Source organism: Meriones unguiculatus, chromosome 10 (genome assembly GCF_030254825.1).
Source record: "Meriones unguiculatus strain TT.TT164.6M chromosome 10, Bangor_MerUng_6.1, whole genome shotgun sequence".
Lineage (NCBI taxonomy): Eukaryota > Metazoa > Chordata > Mammalia > Rodentia > Muridae > Meriones > Meriones unguiculatus.
The window spans coordinates 48,330,448-48,351,643 of NC_083358.1; the positions used below are offsets into that span (position 1 = coordinate 48,330,448).

The window sequence follows — 21,196 nt, forward strand, 5'->3', positions numbered from 1 at the left end:
ATAACTACCTACTTATTACTATCTACTATCCTTGGCCCAGCTTCCCATTTCCACCTGTATCTAGGCTGCCTAGTTCACCTTGCTGTGTCCTGGTATTCCTGGTTCAGTACAGCTCCAGCACTTCTGTAGACCCTTAAATGTCACCAGGAAGCCAAGCATTTTGCACCCGTTTCTACCTACAAAATGGGAACCATGGCATACTGACTCCCTCCTTACCTGTCAAAGACTTAAGAAGGTCACCTAGCCGCTGCTCAAGAGCTTTTGGCTGCTTAGTGGTAACACTAGATGGACAGCAGTTTCAATTTTTATCTTCTCTTGAAGTGATCCGTCTAATGCTGCCCAGAAGAAGAGTACAGACAAGTAAGACTTCAAAGCAACCAATGCACTGCAATGCTGGACCCACAGCCTGGAGCCCTAAGTGCCAATTGTTGCCAAACAGGCTTTGAGGGCTCACGGGTATCACTTATGTGTGGCTGGGAGGTATTAACAGGTATGGTGATCATATAAAATACTTATTGAACAAAAACTATCCTATCAACAAAAATGTCAACTATGTGCTGCTCATGATCCAGCTACTATATTTCTTGCTGCCTGTGTTGTACACTGCAAAGGCATGTGGAAGGGGAGTGAATTCAGTTACAACTGAGGAAATGGCAGAAATGTGTGCTATTCATCCATGTACCCAACACTAAGGCTGCAGGAAAATGTAGCATACTCACTATGTGACATGCAAGCTGCTAACGGTAGTGAGTAGCACTCATGTGAGGAGTAGAGGCTCCCACGACATAGTCATGAAACAGCCAGTTCCAAAGCCTTTGACAGCACTGCATTAAAGAGTATCAGTACAAAACACTACATTACTTACAGATACATATCTATGTGTGAAAAACACTAATAAGGTCTGCAGGGGATACGGGATTATAGAGAATAGTCACTGGAGTCCTCTGGCTTTGTTCATTAATCTTATGGTCAACATGCTACTGTAATGGCATTTACTATGCCACTGAATTAACAGGCTCTGGAAAAACAGATTCCCCTTTATGAACTGTGTGGGTCTCATCCAGTCCTCTCATTCTTAACAGCAAACACTAAGAATTCTAGAGGAAAATTCAATTCCACTTCAAAAATGCAACACAAAAACCCTGACATACTATCTACAGATTTCTGACTCTAAACAGTACAAACTCTACCCTTAACATCCAGCCTAGTATACACTTTTCATACCTGCAAAGACCCATAAACACAAAAGCCAGTCTCTTAAAGAAGAACGGTAACCCCCCTACACAGCCCTCTCCTTTTTCTTCCATTTTCTCCCATCTGTTACCTCACTCATCCCTAACATCCTTTATTTCTATGTCCTATGAGCTAGTTTTAAGTGAATACAAGGCTTGTTTCTGTTTTTCCAAAGTAAAAATGTTATTAAATATAATTTAAACCTCATTAAATCTCACCCCTTACCTGATGTGGCTCTTATTGTTAAATTTATATTTATATCATTAATTTATAAGTAATAGTTTATTGAAATGTTTCATTAAAAATTATATTGTATATTTAATATATATTGTTGCTTAAATACACACACAGCATGTGTGTGGTCTTGCTATGTAATTCAGGCCAGTTTCAAATCTGAGAACTCCTGACTCAATACTGAATACAGGGCATGACAGGTGAAAATAGTCTTAGCGTATTTTTAGGTGATCTTTGGTTGCCTCTTGCTGACAGATGTGATAATTATGTAAACTTCCACTAAGATTTAAATTTGCCAGTCTTATAGAAATGTAAGCTTAATACGAGCAGACATAAGACACGAGAGCTCTAAAGAGGGAGGAAAAGACTCAGTGAAACAAATTCAAGTGTACATCTCTTTACAGGCCACATACATAAAGCACTAGAAAAAGAACGGAGCCACATGCAAACTCCTCCTTATGAGAAAGGCAGACAAGTGTTCAACTACATTCTCTCTCTGGGCTTTTCCAAGAAAACACACAAACTCAGTGACTACACACTGTAACTATATGGATTCAAAAAAAGGGAGGAAAAAAGATAAGCCTACCTACAGACAATTTCTATATTTCCATCATTATTTTGGTGATATTAGATAACAATTTTTCAAGTTCAAAAATATCTGGATGTTTACATACTGTCTTATCTTCCCGAAAAAGCCATCCAGTTTGGGCACGTGTGAAAGAAATCGATTTGGTTGATAAAGTTGCAGAATAAATATCGCTGCTCATTAAAATATCAACTTCTTCTTCTGTTTCCATCTCTGACTCCTAGGTTAGGGCAAAAGTTAATAAAAGTTAAGAATCTTCAAGATGGTACAAATTTCAAAAGGCAAAAATACATAGTTTCTAAATAAATATAAAGTCTTATTCATATTAAAACTAGATGTTTAAATTTCACATCTTGTATCTTTTGTAACTCAGAATCATGACTAATTATGAATCTTTTAAAAATAATTTATTTATTTTTATTTTATGTGCATTGGTAGTTAGCCTGTGAATGTCAGATCCTGGAGTTACAGACAGTTCTGTGCTGCTATGTGGGTGGTGGGAATTGAACCCAGGTCCTCTGGAAGAGCAGTGAGTGCTCGTAACCGCTGAGCTATCTCTACAGCCCCTAATTATGAATCTTTAAAGGCAGGACATAAGAAAATAAAACATTTTCATGCTGTTATATAAAGAAAAATGTAATAAAGTCATTGTTACTCATTACACACTTATTTGGTCTGTAGAACAATTTTTTTAACTTCTTTGAGAATTAAATAGAAAGGCCTCAGACAAAAATTCCTATATAAGGGTTTTGTTTACTTTAAATGCAAGTAAGTTAGCCTTCAGTTATTGTCCCCCACCCCCTCAAAAAAGCCATCACTGTTGTCTGAGCTATGGTGGCACAGCCTTTTTATTACAGCACTTGGGAAGCAGAGGCAGGAAGATCTATGTGTGTTCAGGGCCAGCCAGCTCTTCATAATGAATACCCAACCAGTCAGTTACTATAGGAGACCCTATCTAAAAACATTAAGTAAGCAATCTGAAGAGCAAGGGAGAAGGGTGGGTTTTCCCAATATTTCCTTTTAGAGAAGGAAGTCATGAGTATGAGCTAGGACTCCTAAAATTTAACTTGCTTAAGCTGTCTTTTTTTGTTTCTTTTTAAGTATTTTTTCCATACATGTGTATATGCATGTGTATGTAGAATGACGGGGAGAGACACATTTATACTGTCATGCATACATGGAGATCAAAGGAAAGCTCTGTGTAGTTGGTTTTATTTCCAGTGGGTTCCATGGATCGACCTCAGATAACCAGACTTAGACAGCAATTCTCTCTGCTTGCTTCTAGGACAGAGAACCATGAGATGGGGAGCAAGCAGGCAGAGATACAATAAAGTTCTCTCTCATAACCAGCTAAGGTACTCTCGTATGAGGTAGAGGCCAAGGAATGAAGGCTGTCCAAAGGTCTGCAATTGCTATAAGCAGATGGGTATTTCCTATCCTTTACACCTCACTTTCCATTGGCTCTCACTCTGCCTTTATCATTGTGTTTACAGCAATCAGCAGCCTGGAACTATACCAATACCATCCTCACCACCTTTACAAACAAAGGGTGCAAAATCCTGACATTACTGCTAATGCATAATGAAAATGCATTCCTGGGAAACACAAATATTGAACATAATTTTCTTTTTTTTAATTTATTAATTTATTATGTATACAGTATTCTGCCTGCATGCAGAAGAGGACACCAGATCTCATTCTCGATAGTTATGAGCCATCATGTAATTGCTGGGAACTGAACTCAGGACTCTTCAACCCTGAACATAGTTTTCTAAAGAAATACTTTGGCTGCAGTAGATTAAGAAAACTAAATATTCCACTTCAAATTTTTTATAGGTCAGCTTGGGTATGGAATACTGTAAGATTCTATTTTTGTGATAAGACAAGTTTTAGGAACAGAAATCTATCTAGAAATAAAAAACCATCTCTTGACCCATCACTGAAAAAGATCTGCTGTTAATTATATAAAGAGTATTATTTAGCGAGAAATTACTGCTTATGTTTGCATATTACAATAAATTGGTATCCTCACTTAGTATCTCCCCAGACTTACCAAAACCTGACATGCAGGTGGAAAATAGCATGATGTTTGCACATAGCCTGCATTCATTCTCATATGACATTAAAGAATTACTTCAGACAGCATAAACGCCACAATATCTAGCAAATAGGAGGGCCTACTCTATTTCTGTTCAAGGACTGCTGTTCAAAAATCTAAATTCCTTGAATCTTTGGCACTGCGAACACAGAAATATCCATATATATTAACCCTGGATGGGTAATGGCAAAAAATAAAATACAAACAACGTATAAAACAGATTCACCAAACTCTGGTCAAATCAATACCAAATTGAAAACTCTGTGACCCTCTGATGCGAGGCAACTTTTCTGGCGTATAGAGCCTTAACATTTTTTCACTGCAGCCAGACCCATTTCCCAAATGGCCTGGCCTTACTCTTCCTTTCCTGACTTCATTCACCTGGCTCCTCTCCAGAGAATACCCTTTCTTCTCCTTTGTCTTCCTTCTTTCCTTCTGTAAATCTGTATTCCTTGGTATGAGTTAGAACACTATTTCATTAGTGTACATATGTTAACCATGAAGGTCCAATCTCAGTCAGCAAGTGAGGAAGAAGCAACACGTGGGAATGACAACGACAATGCAGACATGAAGGGAGGAACTTTAACATCATCTGCAGGACACTCAGGAGGCTAGGGCAGAAGAAGCACTTGAGCTCAGGAGTTCTCACCACCTCAAAGAAACAAGCACAGGAACTAACTGCAGGGCTCTTGGGAACACGGTTTGCAACAGGAAAAGGGAACAAATGAGAGGTATGAATCAATACACAGCAGTAGCAAAAGGGAGAAGTGGAGGTAAAAGGAGCCCAAGGTGGAGAGTGGGGCTTGTGTCTGGGGCTGTGCAGAGGTCAGACAACAGAAGGCAGAAGGGTCTCACTGTTAACACAGGCTCATTATGAGAGCCAGTGAAACCTAGACTGAGCCAAGCCACTGGCATAGGGATCAACCGAAATCAATGGGAAGAAATGAAAGCTTTGAGAATTAACTACATCAATTATACTTTATGTTTTAAATAAAACAATTATTCAGAGGCTTTACTAGAGAAGTATGTATTTTCAACTCTTTAGAGAAATACTAAGGTACTAAGATATGCTCACCTCATGATGTATTCGCTGATAAACTTTTTGTTCATTGTCTAACACTACAAAAGACTCAGAGGGTGCAGCATCCCCATTGAAGATGAAGCTCAGATCCCCTCGTTGGCACTTCATGTCAGTAAAGTCTATGAGCGTTGTGTCAAGCCTGTAAAAGACAAACAGGTAAAAACTGACAGAATTTGACAAAACCTTATTAATAATTACATAAGCTTTGTGTCTCTTAAGCTCAAAGATGTTACTACTGCAGCCCAACGTAGAATTCATAGATAAAAGCTAAATTTAAAATGTTATTTTAAAAAGTACTTGAAGCCAGGTGTGGTAGCACAAGCCTGTAATCTCAGCACATGGGGAGGCAGCAGCAGGTGGATCTCCATGAGTTCAAGGCCAAACTGGTCTCCAAAGCAAGTCTAGGACAGCCAAGACATATAGAAACCCTACCTTGAAAAACAAAAACAGAAGACAAAACAAAACCATAGTATTTGAATACATACTCTACTATCTCTTTTCTGAGCACTTAGTTAATCAAGAAAGAACTGAAGTTACATATGGTTTTGAGTTGCTACGTGGGTGCTCACAACCAAGCCCAGGTCCTCTGAACTGCTGAACCATCTCTCCAGCCCCCTTCCTCTTGAGCCAAGATTTTTTATTAGGTAGTCCAGGCTAGCCCAGAACACAATACAAAACCCAGGCTGACATGGAATTCACAATGCTTTTATGCACCTCCCAAATGCTAGGATTTTAAGTTCATGTGATGGCTTTATAACAGCAATTAATCTAATGATGTTGCTCACTCCCTCCTTTGTCTACTAAAGTACTGATTCCTCTTTGACCATATTTCCAATGATTACTCATGATACAAGATAAACATAAATCCTACAAATCCCTCTGCTATATTTTAGAATTTTATAATTTAGCTTCCTTTAGAGTTATGCTAAAAACATTTACATATACAGTTTTTATTAGATGTTAATTCTCTTTTTAAAACTATCTTATAATCTAGAAAAAACAAATAAGCAACAACAACAAAAATCTGTGCTACACACCCACACATCCAGCACTGTTCTGGTGTCATTTATTCTTCAAGCTGAGGCTGGAAGAAATCCTAGACTCTCAGTCCTGTGTCCCCAACTTAGCATTTTCACAATTTACTTGGTCATGTTCACACACCCCATCATTACCATTTTTGCCCTCCCCCTCCCCGTGTTGGGGATCAAATTCAGGACTTCACAAACACAGCCCTCACATCACTTACTGTAAGAAGTCACACATAAATGCAAAGCAAATTTAAAGCAGTCATAAAAAAATCAAATACAACTAAGATAAAATGACCATTTAAAAATTATTGAGTTTCTGAGCTTTCTCATCCACAAATGCAAAGTGTAAATAAAAAAATCCCTCAAAACATTTTTAATTCTAAACATCTAAATTAATAATCTGGATACACAGGAATATATATATACAAGGGTGTCTATATACACACTTCATAAATATGCCTATGTACCATGTATAGATATGCAAATTTGAATATTAATATTAATACATATAAATTTTAAAAGTTTATAACATTAGTAATCTAAAAATGTAAGGAATGACAAAAGTAAAATTTTAAAATGAAAAAATACTTTTACTTCTCATAAATTTAACAATCGTAACTATGAAAAGAAAAAATAAAATCATCCTTAACATGTTGACTAAAGGCGTGAGTGGAGAATGGGTGCAGGGAAAGAAAAGCTCTGGAAGACACAGGGCAAAGTTAGGATGCGGGTGGGTCCTCCTTAGGGGTCCTTATTCCTAAATGAATCCAAGACAAAGGGAGCACCGCAGCATGGCCTTCCCTGATGAAAGTCTGCTTGGATGACAAGCTCATCTTAACTTAGGTGTTACGGCTTTGGTTCCTTATCTGTACTAGGTATTATATGAGCACAATATCTGAATATGTTATAGTATTTTAACTTACTAAACACAAGTAAACTATGACCATCAGAAAAGCTTCCTTCCAGAACTTAACTTTCTTTTACTCAGAACACAAAGGATATCACCTCACCTGATGTTGATACCTTGCTTGTATATTTTACAGGCATCAGAAGGCAGAATTCGGGAAAGCAAAGGCACTGTAATTTTAGAAACAAAAAGTTAAAAAGTAACTAAAATCTAAGACATTTGCAAAATTTTCAAAAGCAGCACAGGAAACATTTTACTAGTATTTCAGCAAGTGTTAACGACTGCCTTTAAGACAGTATCTCCCACCCAGAAATTGCTCAACTATAGTGTCAATGTATGCCCTTAAGCCTGCCTATTTCAAAGAGTAGCAGAACTTACTCTACTTCAGGGTACTGTGTGATACTACAGATGAGAAAACACTACTCTGGTGTCACTAAACAATCCTTAATAGGAAACAGACAATCCTGTGTCTTACTTAATTGATTCCATAAATATTACTTGTAAAAATAACAGAAAAGTAACATATTAAGAAATAACTTTGGAGCTAGAGAGATGATTCAGAGGTTAAGAGCACTGGCTGCTCTTCAAAAGGTCATGAGCTCAATTCTCAGCAACCACATGGTGACTCCCAGCCATCTACCCATCTACAGTGAGATCTGGTGCCCTCTTCTGACATGCAGGTGTACATTAATATGCAGGCAGAACACTGTATACATAATAAAAATAAATTAAAAAATAAAAAAGAAACAACTTTGAAATGAGGCAGCTGAATTTGAGCCCCAAATATGTAGCCTTGTTACTTAGGCTCACTGTACCTCAGTTTCGTAGTCTGTACAAAAGAAACCGCACCCCTGACCCATCAACTTCTACCTTCCACAGTGTGCACACATGGAGAGATCGGAGGTTGACTGGGTCTTGCTCTATGGAACTCTACCTTATGTCTTTGAGATAGGTTCTCTCCCTGAACTGGGAGCTAATCAGTTTGGCTGGAATGGCAAGTCCCTAAACCCTGTCTCTACTTCTCTGCATAGGAGTACAAGCATTCACCACTGCATGCAGCATTTATGTGAGGGTAGAGGAACAAAATTCAAGTCCTCATGCTTGAACAGCGAGCACTTTAACAGCTGAGCAGACCCCCAGACCCTAAACTGTACCAAGTAATGAGGTGAAGTGAGTGTGCATAAACAACACATTCTGAAAGTGTAACTTGCAATTAAAGGGTCTCAATGCAGAATGTAAAGCTCCAAATTAAGTTGTATTTATCAATCTTCAATGGTCTCCAAAATGTAAAATATCAATTATTTTTCTACTACTACTAAACAGTTTTTAGTAAGATGTAGAAAGACCTATTTCTAGACATATAAAAAATGTACTATATATAGAGAATATTAATGTTAGCATAAAAACAATCAGAATAGATACATGTAATGTGCATATATTTATGTATATATATAAATTTAACTTCCAAACTACATACAATTATATAAAATGGAATATACTTCATATTTTTGTCAATATTTGGTTTCATTAATTATAGGTATAAATACCACTAATCATTTAAACAACTTTAAACACCAAAGTCGACTCAGATACTAGTAAAAATGTTTGTTGTATTCAAATGTATTAACTCTTTAATAAAAATAAAATTACTTTAATCCTAAGAGGCAGAGGCCAGAGGCCAGAGGCCGAGGAGGCCGAGGAGTCAGAGGAGGCAGAGGCAGAGGCAGAGGCAGACTGATCTCGCTCTCTGTGTGTGAGCTCAAGGTTAGCCTGTTCTACAGAGCAAGTTTCAGAACAGAGTTGTTATACAGAGAAGCCCTGTCTCATAAAACCAAATAAATAACAAAATAAAATTTAGTTTTTTCAGTTAGCTTTTCAAAAAATGTGGAAGTCATTTTTATGAAACTTTGGTTTTGGACATTAAGTTTTCTCTGAGCAGATTCACATTTGATAAAAGGAGAAATGTTTCCATTGCCATGATAAATTAATAAATGGATGCAAAATAACAAGGTCAAAATTAAAACCTTTTATAAACAGCAACTTTTGTGTTAAGACTGTTGCTATAAAGTACTTAATGGACAAAATGACTAAAAGATGATAAAATACAAAGAATTTTAAGCAAATTCCCAGAAATTATAGAACTATACTTTAAACTTTCTTAATCAAATAGTTTTACATTTTTGAAGTTTTTTTATGTTAAATTATCTTATTTTAAAGCTTTACTTTGTTTTTTACCGTATGTGCACGTGCATGTAAGTATGTGTGTGTTTTCGTCACGTGCATGCTGTGCATACAGGGACTGAAGAGGGCATGGATCCTTGGAATGGCATTTGTGAGCTGCCTAACATGTGCGCAGGGAACAGAACCCGAGTCCTCTGCAAGAGCAAAGTAACCACTGAGTCACAGTATTCTTTAAAAAGAGTCTTACACTGTAATGCTGTAACCAAGCATGAACTGACCTAGCATGGCTTTGAAGCAATGGTTACACTTCTGCCTCAGCCTCTGTAGTACTAGGATTGCAGGTATAAGATGTAGACTAAATTACTATAGTTTACAAGCTTGTTTTTATTACAAAATTTTACGTAGTTTTACATCTTAAAAACTAGAATTTTCAGCGCTGCTTCTCTGGCTGGGAATGCAATAATACTAGTAGGTTTTACAATGATTATGTTAAACACAATGAACCTAACTTTTCTCTAAACAAGCATGAAACGTGTCAAGCTAATATTTCCATAATTTCACATTTTATAATAAAACATAGCACACTCTTACCCCAGCTTTGAAAATCCCAGTGAAGTTCTAGGTAAAAGTCACCTAACTGAGAAATAAAGTAAGAAAAATTACTAAATGTGCTTTAGTTACAAGCTCTGATACTTACAATTTTGCCCCCCCCCAAAAAAACTGATATCACTTAAGATCTAAAAGCAGAGAAATTAAGAAATTATTTTTTATTTCTTATGTTTAGAGTTTAAAAAAAGACAAAACTATCAAAATACCTTCTTGGAACACCAACACCCAGAAGATGAGGCCACCAAACAAGACTCTATAATGTACCTCTTCTAGAGTACCTGTCTAGTTTATTAAATGTAGCAATATCTTCCCAATCCAAAGAAAAATTGTTTTACCAATAACACATTCACAATTATAACCCCAAAATTTTATTATAATTACTTAATTTAAAATAACTTTCAGTCAGGCACTGTGGTGCATGCCTTTAATCCCAGCACTCAAGAAGACAGAGACAGGCTGATCTCTATTAGTTTGGGGCCAGCCTGGTCCACAAAGGGAGTACAGGAGAGCCAAGACTACACAGAAAAACCCCATCTCGAAAAAAATCAAATAAATAAATAAAAACAACAACAACAACAACAACAAAAAAAACAAGTTTCACCATTTATTGATCCTTAACTGATGAGAATTTAACTTCATTTTAAAAGACTGCTTAAGGGCTAGAAAGGGGCTCAGAGGTTAAGAGCACCTGCTGCTCTTGCAAAGGACCAAGTTCGGTCCCCAGCACCCATGTTGAAAAGCACACAACTGCCAAAACTCCAGCTCCAATGCCTTCTGGACTCCTTGAACACCATACATACCTACACACACTTTTAAATGCTTTTTAAAATTACAGTTATAATTATTGTTTTAGTAACGAATCAACAAAGCAGCACGGCTTACCTCTTTCAGGGCTTTTAATAACCGAGGTCGTTTTTCTCCAACACTTTCTCTGGATTGCTGCTTGAGTTTCCTTAGAAGAGCTGTGACTGGAGTTTAAAGCAAACAACTGATTTCTATACCTGTTAAGTTTCTAAAATAAATGTCATTGCTAATAGTTTATATTCAGTTCAGTTTTCTGGCTTATCAAAAAATGTAATTGTTAGCTAGATGGGGTGCCGCACACTTGTAATCCCAGCACTTGAGGAGGCAGAGACAGGCAGATCTCTGTGAGTTCGAGGCTATCCTGGTCTACAAAGCAAATCCAGGACAGCCAAGGCTACAGCGAGGAAATCCAAAAAAAAAAAAAAAGAAGATGTAACTGTTTATGCCATAGAAAATTTCAAGGTAGCAGAGCTAAATAAAGATTTAAAAACCATCTCTTTAAACACCATCACAAATACCGCTTCACACTGACATTTCTAAATACATACCACTCATTCAATTAAGTCTCCTTTAAGAGTTAAGTATCTGGAATTATTGTAAGGCAGATTCTGACATGTATCCCAAGCTAGCCTGAAGCTCACAACCTCCTGTCTCTACCTTCAACTGCTAGGACTATTAGGAAATAAATACTTCTCATGTAATAGGTTTAAGTGAAATACAAAATTAAGTAGCCACAGAGATGTCCTGAAATTGGTTTCCCATAAGAACTGTTTCCTCTCTCTCTCCTCTCAGATGATAAATTCAAAATGACAAAGAATCGTGCCTTAGTTTCTTCACTTTAATATACAAAGAAGCTGTACAAATTCTTTTTGTTTTGGTTTTTCAAGGCAGGGTCTTTCTGTGTAGCCTTGGCTGTCCTGGACTCACTTTATAGACCAGGCTGGCCTCTCACAGAGTTTGGCCTCCCTCTGCCTCCCTAAATGCTGGGATTACAGGCATGCTTCACCATACCCAGCTGCTTTATCCATTCTTTTACTGTGAATAAAAGATCCTTAGAAATCACACAGTCCTCACAAATGTTCCCTTCACTCTGCTGACTGGTTAGAAAGATCAAAGAAAGGGCTTCAGAGAAGCTGCTACTTTATTCTCAGTCTCTTGAACATGTACATTTTACCTCTGCCCTGAAATTTTTTAACAATGAGGGCTGTTTCTTGCTTGCATACGGATTTTTGATATTTTCCCACTAAGGACAACTATCAGTATATAAGAAAAAGCACACATGCCAATTTAACTGTTAAAATACCACAGTATTATCATCACACATTACATTTTACTATCAAATATGTAGATTACATACAGAACTGAATCCTAAGAGTATCCAGAAAAATCTAAAACTTACCACTGAAGACTGAGTCCACATAGAAACCTGAAACTACTCAATGCTGCACAATTCCTCATTAAACATAACTGTTTTTTTTTTCTATATAGCTATTTTAATTGCTTTTCCCCACTGACTACAAAATAATAACAGTACAGGGAGATGATGCTTCTATTCATGCAGATCAAAGCCTGTAAGTTTCTAACTAACAGATATACTTGAGGTAAATAAGATCTGTGTGTCAGGAATGACAGTTGCTGTTGAATGGTGTCTTCATAGAAATACAATAAAGCATTCCATCCTGCAGGAAGCTCCTTAAGCAGGAAGGGAAACAACTCAGAATAGCTTCCTTGAGAAGTCCCTGAAACTGACCAGATTCACTAGTTCCCCTCCCTGCCAGAGTAATAAAAGCTAAGAGTCCCTCTCACATGGAGCCAAGCCAAGTTACAAAGACTCTCAGACAAGCAAGGCTGCAAAGAAGACTCTTCAAGACCAGACCAGCTACCTGTTAGAAACAGAAACCAATAAGCACCCTAGAAGAGGTTTAGAACAACTGAGGCACCCGGAAAGGACAACCCCCAACCTATTGATCTGTCTGTAGGCTGTGCAGTGTGCTCCAGGTTTCCAGCTTTGTGTGCTGTGGTGGCCTTTAGTGACTGATACAGCTGTCTTTGAGTCATTTCTGCTCCTGTAAATAACCCCTCACTCATATCTCTGTAAGTAGTACCAATAAAACTTACTGGTTCTCCAAGTTGGACTTTGGTAGTATCTGTACCTAACAAAAAAGTAGATAGAAAAAAAGTAGTATCTAACAAAAAAGACAGAAAGCCAAAGTGTGCACTAAGAAGATTCTGGAAGGCTTTAAAGCTTGAGTGACAAGTCACAGAAGACACCCGTATAGAACAATACAAGTGAAGATTATCAAGCCTGACCCAGGGCTATTATTCCCCAAGCAAAAGGTTATGCTAGTGGTAGAGGTGGTTTGGCAGAACCCCAACCCCAATCCCCAACAGCCTTACATGGTAAATGAGGAAGCTATACCATGTGCCAACCCAGAGTTCCTCTGACCAACAGAGCTAGCAGGTACAGCAGAGGAAAGCAGGGCCATGTTCATCTTTAGCTCTGAGTAGGTCTGAGCAGTTTAAATCAGGCCCTGAGTTTATCAGGTATGGAGAAAAGTAAGGAGGCCCAGTGAAAGATCTCCAGCAGAAGGAAACATAATGGCTCAAAGACTAAACCAAGAGACAGCATAGTTCCTATCTTCCAGAAAAGTCTACATCCTCTGAAAGTAGATAAGTGCTGTTAACACCATGATTAACTTTTATTTCAATTAGTATGCCAATAATTAAACAGATAAAATAATTTGTGAGAAAAAAACAATTAAGTCTTGACTTCAAAAAAGAAATTATCCTAGTTCCAAAAACATAGAATGCTACAAGAAAGAAATGAGCAGGCTTTCCCATATGGCTCAACTGTTCCTGCGGCTCAATGCTGGAGTTCCCCAGTCACAGATAATTCATGTGTAAGTATTGCTTACTCATCTGTCTGTCTCCATAGCTGATGGCTTCCGCCAGAGGGCTCCATCCCTGAGCATTTTTCACCTTTACTGGAGCATTGTGAGCCAACAGTAAATGTGCACATTCTGCAACATAAAATAGGAATAAATATCAGACACACAATTTTTAGAATCTTTATAGATGAGTGTTACGCAAAAGAAAGCAGATTACTACATATGTGAATAATGCTGTTCTACCTAGAAACTTAGAAACTCCCATGTGTATAATCCAGATTCAAAGAAACTTATCTTACCTAGAAGTAAACTGGATAGTCTCTGAATATAATTTCCTGTCTCCAAAAAATATTTGAAGTGTTTACATACACTGAAGATAATCTATGAATCTTAAGATTAATTTATACAAACATCTACAACTCAGATGAACATGGTGGTGCATGCTTTTAATCTAAGCACTTGGGAGGGAGAAGTAGATGGACTTCTGAGAGTTATCTGGAGACTAGCTTGGTCCGCACACAATGAGTTCCAGACACGCCAGGGCAAAATGGTTAAAACCCTGTCACAAAACAAAGAAAATTTCTACAACCCAAAAAAGACCCAAGAGAAAATCTGCATATCTGTCATGTCAATTAAATGCTAATTATTTATGTCAAGGAGAAAAAAAAAAAAAACAAGTCCCTTCAAATGGAGCCACAGTGAATACCCTAAACCTTTATCTTGAGCTTGTCTGTCTCAGTCAATTTATATCACTATCCTTCCCCAGAACCTTAACTTGATCCTATTTCCTCAGATAATCTTTAGAAAGATAATCTTTATGGAAGATATCACTTGTACTTTACAAAGAGTTTCTGTATAGTCATATTTTAAGCTTTGTTGTGTGCACAGGACAGAGTTAGCTATTACCAGGAAACTTTTGTTCCAAACTTTGCTGTGCTTTTAAATATGCCTAAAATAAGCTACTCTAGGTCAGGCTTTTAAAGTCTGAACTAATACCAACTGGACTGTGTTGAACTGAACTACTTTCTTATCTTCCATGCACCATAACTCTGCTGGCCTTTATGGTTGCAGGGACCCCCCCCCCCCCCGCACACACACTGACTCACTCACTCACTGAATACTTAAGCAAGTGGCTACTATATGCCTGTTTCTTTAAGTATTTTTTAGTGGTGGTGGTAGTGGGTATGTACTAGGCAAGCATCCCACCCCTGAGCTACATCCCCAGCCATTCCTAAGTACTAGGTACTGGAAACAGAAGTGAAGATAAGGTCTTGTTATCAGAGCTATTAGGAAAACAGCATCCTATGAGGAAGACAACAAGTAAATCAACGAAAAAAAAGTATCAACTATTGTAAAGGAAATAAAGATGTTACAGCCACATGATGGGGTGGGCTAAGGCGGAATTGCATTACTTCAGCGCTATTCTTGGTGGTAGAAGGAATAGGGAAAGTAGCAGGGAACGCTATTAGAATAACAAATGCAATGTAGACATTTCACAAAGGCATTGAAGAAAAGTCTGCCTGAAGTATGTAAAAACATGTGATATAGAAGACTGGTTGGTCTACCATAGTGAATTCCAGGACAGCCAGGGCTACATAGTGAGATTGACACACACACACACACACAAAATTATCTTTTAATACACTGACAGCAAAACTAAAATGTTCATCACGGTTGCTAACAACATAGTCTCATGCACACTGCTAGAGAACTATATGGTTATCACAGAGAAGCACCACAGTAAGGGGCCAGTCACTGACCAAATTAAGAAATTGGAGGAGCAGTTGGAACACATGGAAGGGGTAAGCTCTTTCCAGAAAAATAAGTTCCTTCCAGTCAAAATGATGCAGCAACTGGAGATTATACCACCAATGTACTGGACAGAGGAAAAGCTCTCATTAGCATCCACACAGTATCAAAGAGTACAGATCATCACCAGGTGCAAGTGAGAAAACTAGAAACTGACAGTGACAAGTGTATTGTGGCAAGGTACAGTATACAGTCCTTTTACTTTGGTGAATCCAAGCTGAGGTTCTGTGCTAAAAGGCAGGCATGAAAGTCAAAGGATAACCTTTGGATTATAAATATGCAATAAATATTTTATATTACTATCAGAAAAAAATTGAAGAGAGGCTTCTTTTGGTAAGCATTTAGGAGAAGCTTTAAAATTTTTTTATTTACATTGGTGTTCTGCATTCATTTATGTCTGTGTAAGGGTGTCAGAGCCACTGGAATTGGAATTATAGTTATGAACTGCTTTGTGGGTGCTGGGATTTAAACCTGGGTCCTTTGAAAGAGCAGCCAGTCTTAGCCACTACATCATCCTCAGCTGAAGAGAAGTTTCTTGCTCATCTTTCACAACTGTACTCTTACTGAGTAGTGTGTTTGCACTGATAACAACATTAGCAAAGAACCTTATTAAAAGATGTATTTTGTTATTCATGTGCACACATATGTGTACATCTGTGTGTATACCTGAGGAGGCCAGAAGAATCTCAGATCCCTTGGTGCTAGTTATAAACTCTTATACCCTAAAGAAAACTAATTTAAAATGCTTAATTTAATCTAAAAATATTTTTAAGGGGCTACAGAGATGGCCCCATGGCTAAGAGCACTTGCTGCTCTACCGCAGAACCTGGGCTCAGTTCTCAGCACCCATGTCAGGTGGCTCAGAGCCACCTGAAACTCTAGCACTAAGGAATCTGACACCCTCTTCTGGCCTCCAAGTGCACAGGCATAACCTGGTACACAGACATACATGCAACCAAAACACACACATAAAGCAGAAAAAAATTTTAAATCTTAAAAAAAAAAAAAAAGATTAGCAACATTGCAGGTCCTGAATCATCTATCCAAGTCTTTCCCAAAATTCTTTCCATTAGGTACTTGTCTCTTAAATAACTCATGAAGATGTGGGACCATCAAATAACTGGAGACAAATCCTTGCTTGCTCCAACTTCAAAGTCACAAGCACATGCTTAGTACTTCAAGGTTCTAGGCTAAACTGCCAATTTCAGTAATTCCATTTCTCTCAAGTGGGTTTTGCCTGTAAACTATATTTTCTTATGTTTACTTATCAGTATTCCCTGAAACTAGTATCTTATGACTTTTTAAAAACATTTATTCATTTTATTTTATGTGTGTTTTGTCTGCATGTGTGTCTGTGCACCATGTACACGTTTGGCAAGCACCTACGTCATAAGAGGACATTGGATTCCCTAGAAATAGAGTTGCAAATGGTTGTAAACCACTATGTACGTAACAAGAATAGAACCAAATCCTCTGCAAGAGCAACAAGTGCTCTTAACCACTGAGCCATCTCTCTAACCCCTGGTTAAGTCATTTTTAATAACAAAACTGAGGCCCAACAAGATGGCTCACTGGGTAAAGGCTTTTGCTGCCAAGCCTGACAACCTGACTTTGATTCCCAGAACCCAATGTGGCAGAAGGAGAGAACCAATTTCCAAAAGTTATTCTTTGATTTCCATATACAAGCAGAAGCATGCATGAAGCCACATACATACATAAAAATAAACATGATTTTTTTAATGACAGAACTGATCTGTGAAGGAAATTAAACATTAAAACTATTTACTAACCTTTATTTCCTAACATCACAGCAAGATGTAAAGGAGTGTTTCCTAAAATTGAAAAGAAAATTAAATTAGAAGTCAAAACAGAAGAAATTTTATTTAAATACAGTTTCAGCTTAAAAAATTTTTTTTGACAAATTTTAAGCAGAAATAACACTTCTGTTTTCTATGACAAACTCAGAGATGAGCAAAAGCACAGCCAACAGTACCTTTCTTGCACTGCCCAAAAGCAACTAACAGGATATTCACTCTATGAGATGTTCCCACAGACTTCAGATTCCTTCTGATAATCATCATACCAGACTTTGTTCTTTGGCAAATAATTCACAGACCTACTCACATGGTTACAGAAAACAATGAGAATCAGTCCTAGTCCTCAAGCCGTTTAGAGTTCTTTCACATGTATGAGACAAGATTCTTTACTAACTCTCAAACACCAAAATATCAAGAATCTCTTTAAAGATGCAGAGTCAGGTCAGCAGTTAAGAGCACTGGTTACTCTTCCAGAGGACCCAAGTTCAGTTCCAACACTTGCATGGTAACTCACTACCAGGGCCTCTAATGTCATCTTCTGGTCTGTGGGGGCACTGCACACATGTGGTGCACATGCAAACATCATATAACATAAAATAAAAATACACAAAAATCAAAACTTAAAACTAGAAATTCAGGAAACTAAATTCAGTAATAAGTAGTGCTCACTGTACTGTGGTCCTGTAGGATAAACTGGGGAGGTGTTTTTTATCTCCTTTCACAATTCTGTATACAATCATTCCTCTGCCCAATATGGACACCCTCCTATAAAGCGATCAGCATCTACCAAGGATCCACACATGGCTTTTCTGTGCCTTACCCTGGAGACTGAAGACCTACAGACCGAAAAGACCACACATGGTTGCTAATTGTTTGGGAACATGATAAGGAAAAAAATCTACCAGCAGCCAGACAGGTTCTCTGGACTATTCTAATTTCTCTACGGGTATGAAACATTTCAGAATATAGATGAAATTTCACTTTTAAAAAGTTTTAAAAAAAACCTCTCAAGACCAGTGAGACAGCTCAGTCACAACAACCTGAGTTTAAATCCCAGGGACAGATAACAGTGGAGAAACTGATTCCTGCAAATTGTACTTTGGCCACATGTGTACACACTGAAAATAAATTTTTAAAATTTTCTCTTTTCAGTACTTTTCCCTAAAACACACAAGATGTCTCTGCCCTTGGGTTCACATCTAATCTAAGATCAACACCATTTCCTTGTGGATATGGTAAGGCATGCCCATAGTCACAGCAACAGTGAAGCACAGACAACATGATAATGAGTTCAAGGCCAGTGTGAGCCTCATACAAATCTATCTAAGAAAGAGAGAGAGAGAGAGAGAAAGAGAGAAAGAAAGAAAGAGAGAGAGAGAAAGAGAGAAAGAAAGAGAGAAAGAAAGAAAGAGAAGAGAGAAAGAAAGAAAAAAGAGAGAGAAAGAAAGAAAGAGAGAAAAGAGAAAGAGAAAAAAGAGAGAAAGAAAAAGAGAAAGAAAGAGAGAGAAAAAAGAAAGAGAAAGAGAAAGAAAGAAGAAAGAGAGAAAGAGAAAGACAGAAAGACAGAAAGACAGACAGAAAGAAAGAAAGAAAGAAAGAAAGAAAGAAAGAAAGACAGACAGACTGACTTTCCCTTTATATCTTTACAAATCTCTCTTACCTAGTTGCTCTTATTTCCATTTTCAACATGTGAGGTACCAGCACAGTCTTCTGCTGCCACAGCTGTGAGTAGTTCCTGCCTTGCCACCATGACCTCCTCAGCATGGGCACAAAATAAAACCCCTCTCCCTCAAATTGCTTACAGATTTGATCACAACATGAAAAATAACTGACACACCACAATACTACTCAAGTTGGCCAAGTCAACGCAATTTCCATGAAAATTCCCAATAATTTTTCTCAAGAATTAAAAAATGTATTAAAATTCATATGAAAATTTCAAGGAACCTGAAATATCACCAACTCAGAGTTGGCAAGTAGCAAGCTTTCCTGGAACCTCGCCACAAGGTCATCTCTTCTGCATGGTTTGTGGCTGCTCTAGGAACAGCCAGCAGGGCTGGAAAACAAGATATTCACTTGATACCCTGAGCTAGGTAGTTGTTTACAGCTGCTTCCACAACAGAGCAGTTTCTGGTCTACAGAACTTCCCAGAGGCCATCACATTACACTGTTATTTAAATGTCCTCTCGTTGTCAAATTTACTTAATCTTGGCCTTATTGTAATTTATATTGTCAGGTTCATCAAAAAACAAAACTAAAACACCATATGATCAGTCTCACTCTGTGCTATAGTGGTTCTCAAGACCCCCTCAGGGGAATGAACAACTCTTTCAGAGGGGTTGTAAATCAGGTGTTTACACTACGTTCCTAACAGCAGCAAAATTAGTTAAAAAGCAGCAACAAAAATAATTTTATGGCTGGGGCTCACCACAACATGTAGAACTGTATTAAAGGATTGTGGAACATTATCATTATGTCAGAGACACCTCAATGCTTGTGTTTATTGCAGTACAACAGTGAAGATAGAGTCAATCGTGTGCACAGAAACAACCAGGCTTTTTAAATGGGCACACTGGGCCTCGCTCTTTTTTGGCAACATGAATAGAAGTGGAAGACACCATGTTAAGGAGTTAGCTGGGGGCACCAAGACAAACACTGTTGCTCTTACACTTGTAGAAAGCAGAAAAACAAAGTTAAACAAAACACAAACACAAACCCTGATGCTGTCACTCCTTTCCAGAAGCTACAGGGGTTAAGAGTGGCCAGAGTACAGAATGGACAATGGGACTGAACAAAGTTGTCTGGAACAATAGGGCAATGACAGCCTACAGCTATGATTCACAGGAACTGAAGGTCAGAATCTGAGGGTTCCCCACACATAGAAAATGAAAACATCTAAGGAGATAGAAATGCTAATTATGCTGCTTTGGTCACTAAACAATGCACACACATATCAAATTATAGTAATTTACTCCATTATTACTTTGGAAATACTGTATCAACAGAAAAAAAAATACTGCTTCAAAACAAGATCAGGACTTCAGAAAACTAAGTGCACTGTCCAAACTAATGACAAGAGCAGTTTATTTAAGATGTTTTAATTAAAAATATAAATCTCTTCAATGTATATCAAACTACAATGGAGTATATTTTAATGTTTCATTTAATTAGAAATAAAACATTTTTATCTTCCCTGAATAAATGCTGGATTCAATTACTACCATCAAAAATAAAAGCTGTTTTGAAGTGTAAGAACATGTAGTTTTACAAGTACCCACTGCTGTAAACGGAAAGTTTACAGAGCCTTTCAAATAACTGAGGGAACTCTGACACTAAAAATCATGAAGTAATGACTTCTTAAAGGCAATTACAGTGAGGATTCCAAATTCCATCTGAATTTGAAACACTCTGGTCTCTCTTGTACCATTGGTAGAATTTTTATGGGTCTGTGTGTGTATGTGTGTATGTGTTTGTGTGCATGGGTTGCAAAGGACCAAACTTGGAGCTTCATACATACAAATCTAGTACTCTACCTCTTTGCTATACTCCCAAACTGAGATAAGATTATAGAATACATATTATCATGGAAAACACTGTCTAGAAAAGTTTCATAGCCATTCAGATACTTACACATTCCAATAGACAGTATTAAAACAGCATGCCAGATGGGATCAGAGAAACGGTTTTAGGAACCAGGAACCTAGCATGCTTAAAATGACCAAATAAAAATTTTTCAGAATTCTAACTTGATTTGGCCTTAACTCACAGAATCTGCCTGCCTCTGCCTCCAGAGTGGTGGGATTAAAGGTGTGGGCCACCACAGTCCAGCTAAGCTTTATCCTTTTAATTGACTGCAAACCTTTTTCTTTCACTTGGCAGCAAATACAGTTTTGTGCTTTATGGGATCAAGCTGGCTCCATT

At 37.6% G+C, this 21,196-nt stretch overlaps 1 protein-coding gene across 1 annotated transcript in view; it reads right to left on the reverse strand.

The window, feature by feature from the left end:
* The window catches only part of Ankrd13c (ankyrin repeat domain 13C), a 40,837-nt gene that overhangs the window by 13,117 nt on the left and 6,524 nt on the right, over window positions 1–21,196 (reverse strand). Inside the window, exons 2-8 of the mRNA XM_021663552.2 lie at window positions 17,249–17,290; window positions 13,677–13,781; window positions 10,840–10,925; window positions 9,940–9,985; window positions 7,271–7,337; window positions 5,227–5,371; window positions 2,142–2,273 (exon numbers count right to left, since the gene is read on the reverse strand). Coding sequence (XP_021519227.1) covers window positions 2,142–2,273; window positions 5,227–5,371; window positions 7,271–7,337; window positions 9,940–9,985; window positions 10,840–10,925; window positions 13,677–13,781; window positions 17,249–17,290 — 623 coding nt within the window. The remainder of the gene's footprint in view (window positions 1–2,141; window positions 2,274–5,226; window positions 5,372–7,270; window positions 7,338–9,939; window positions 9,986–10,839; window positions 10,926–13,676; window positions 13,782–17,248; window positions 17,291–21,196) is intronic.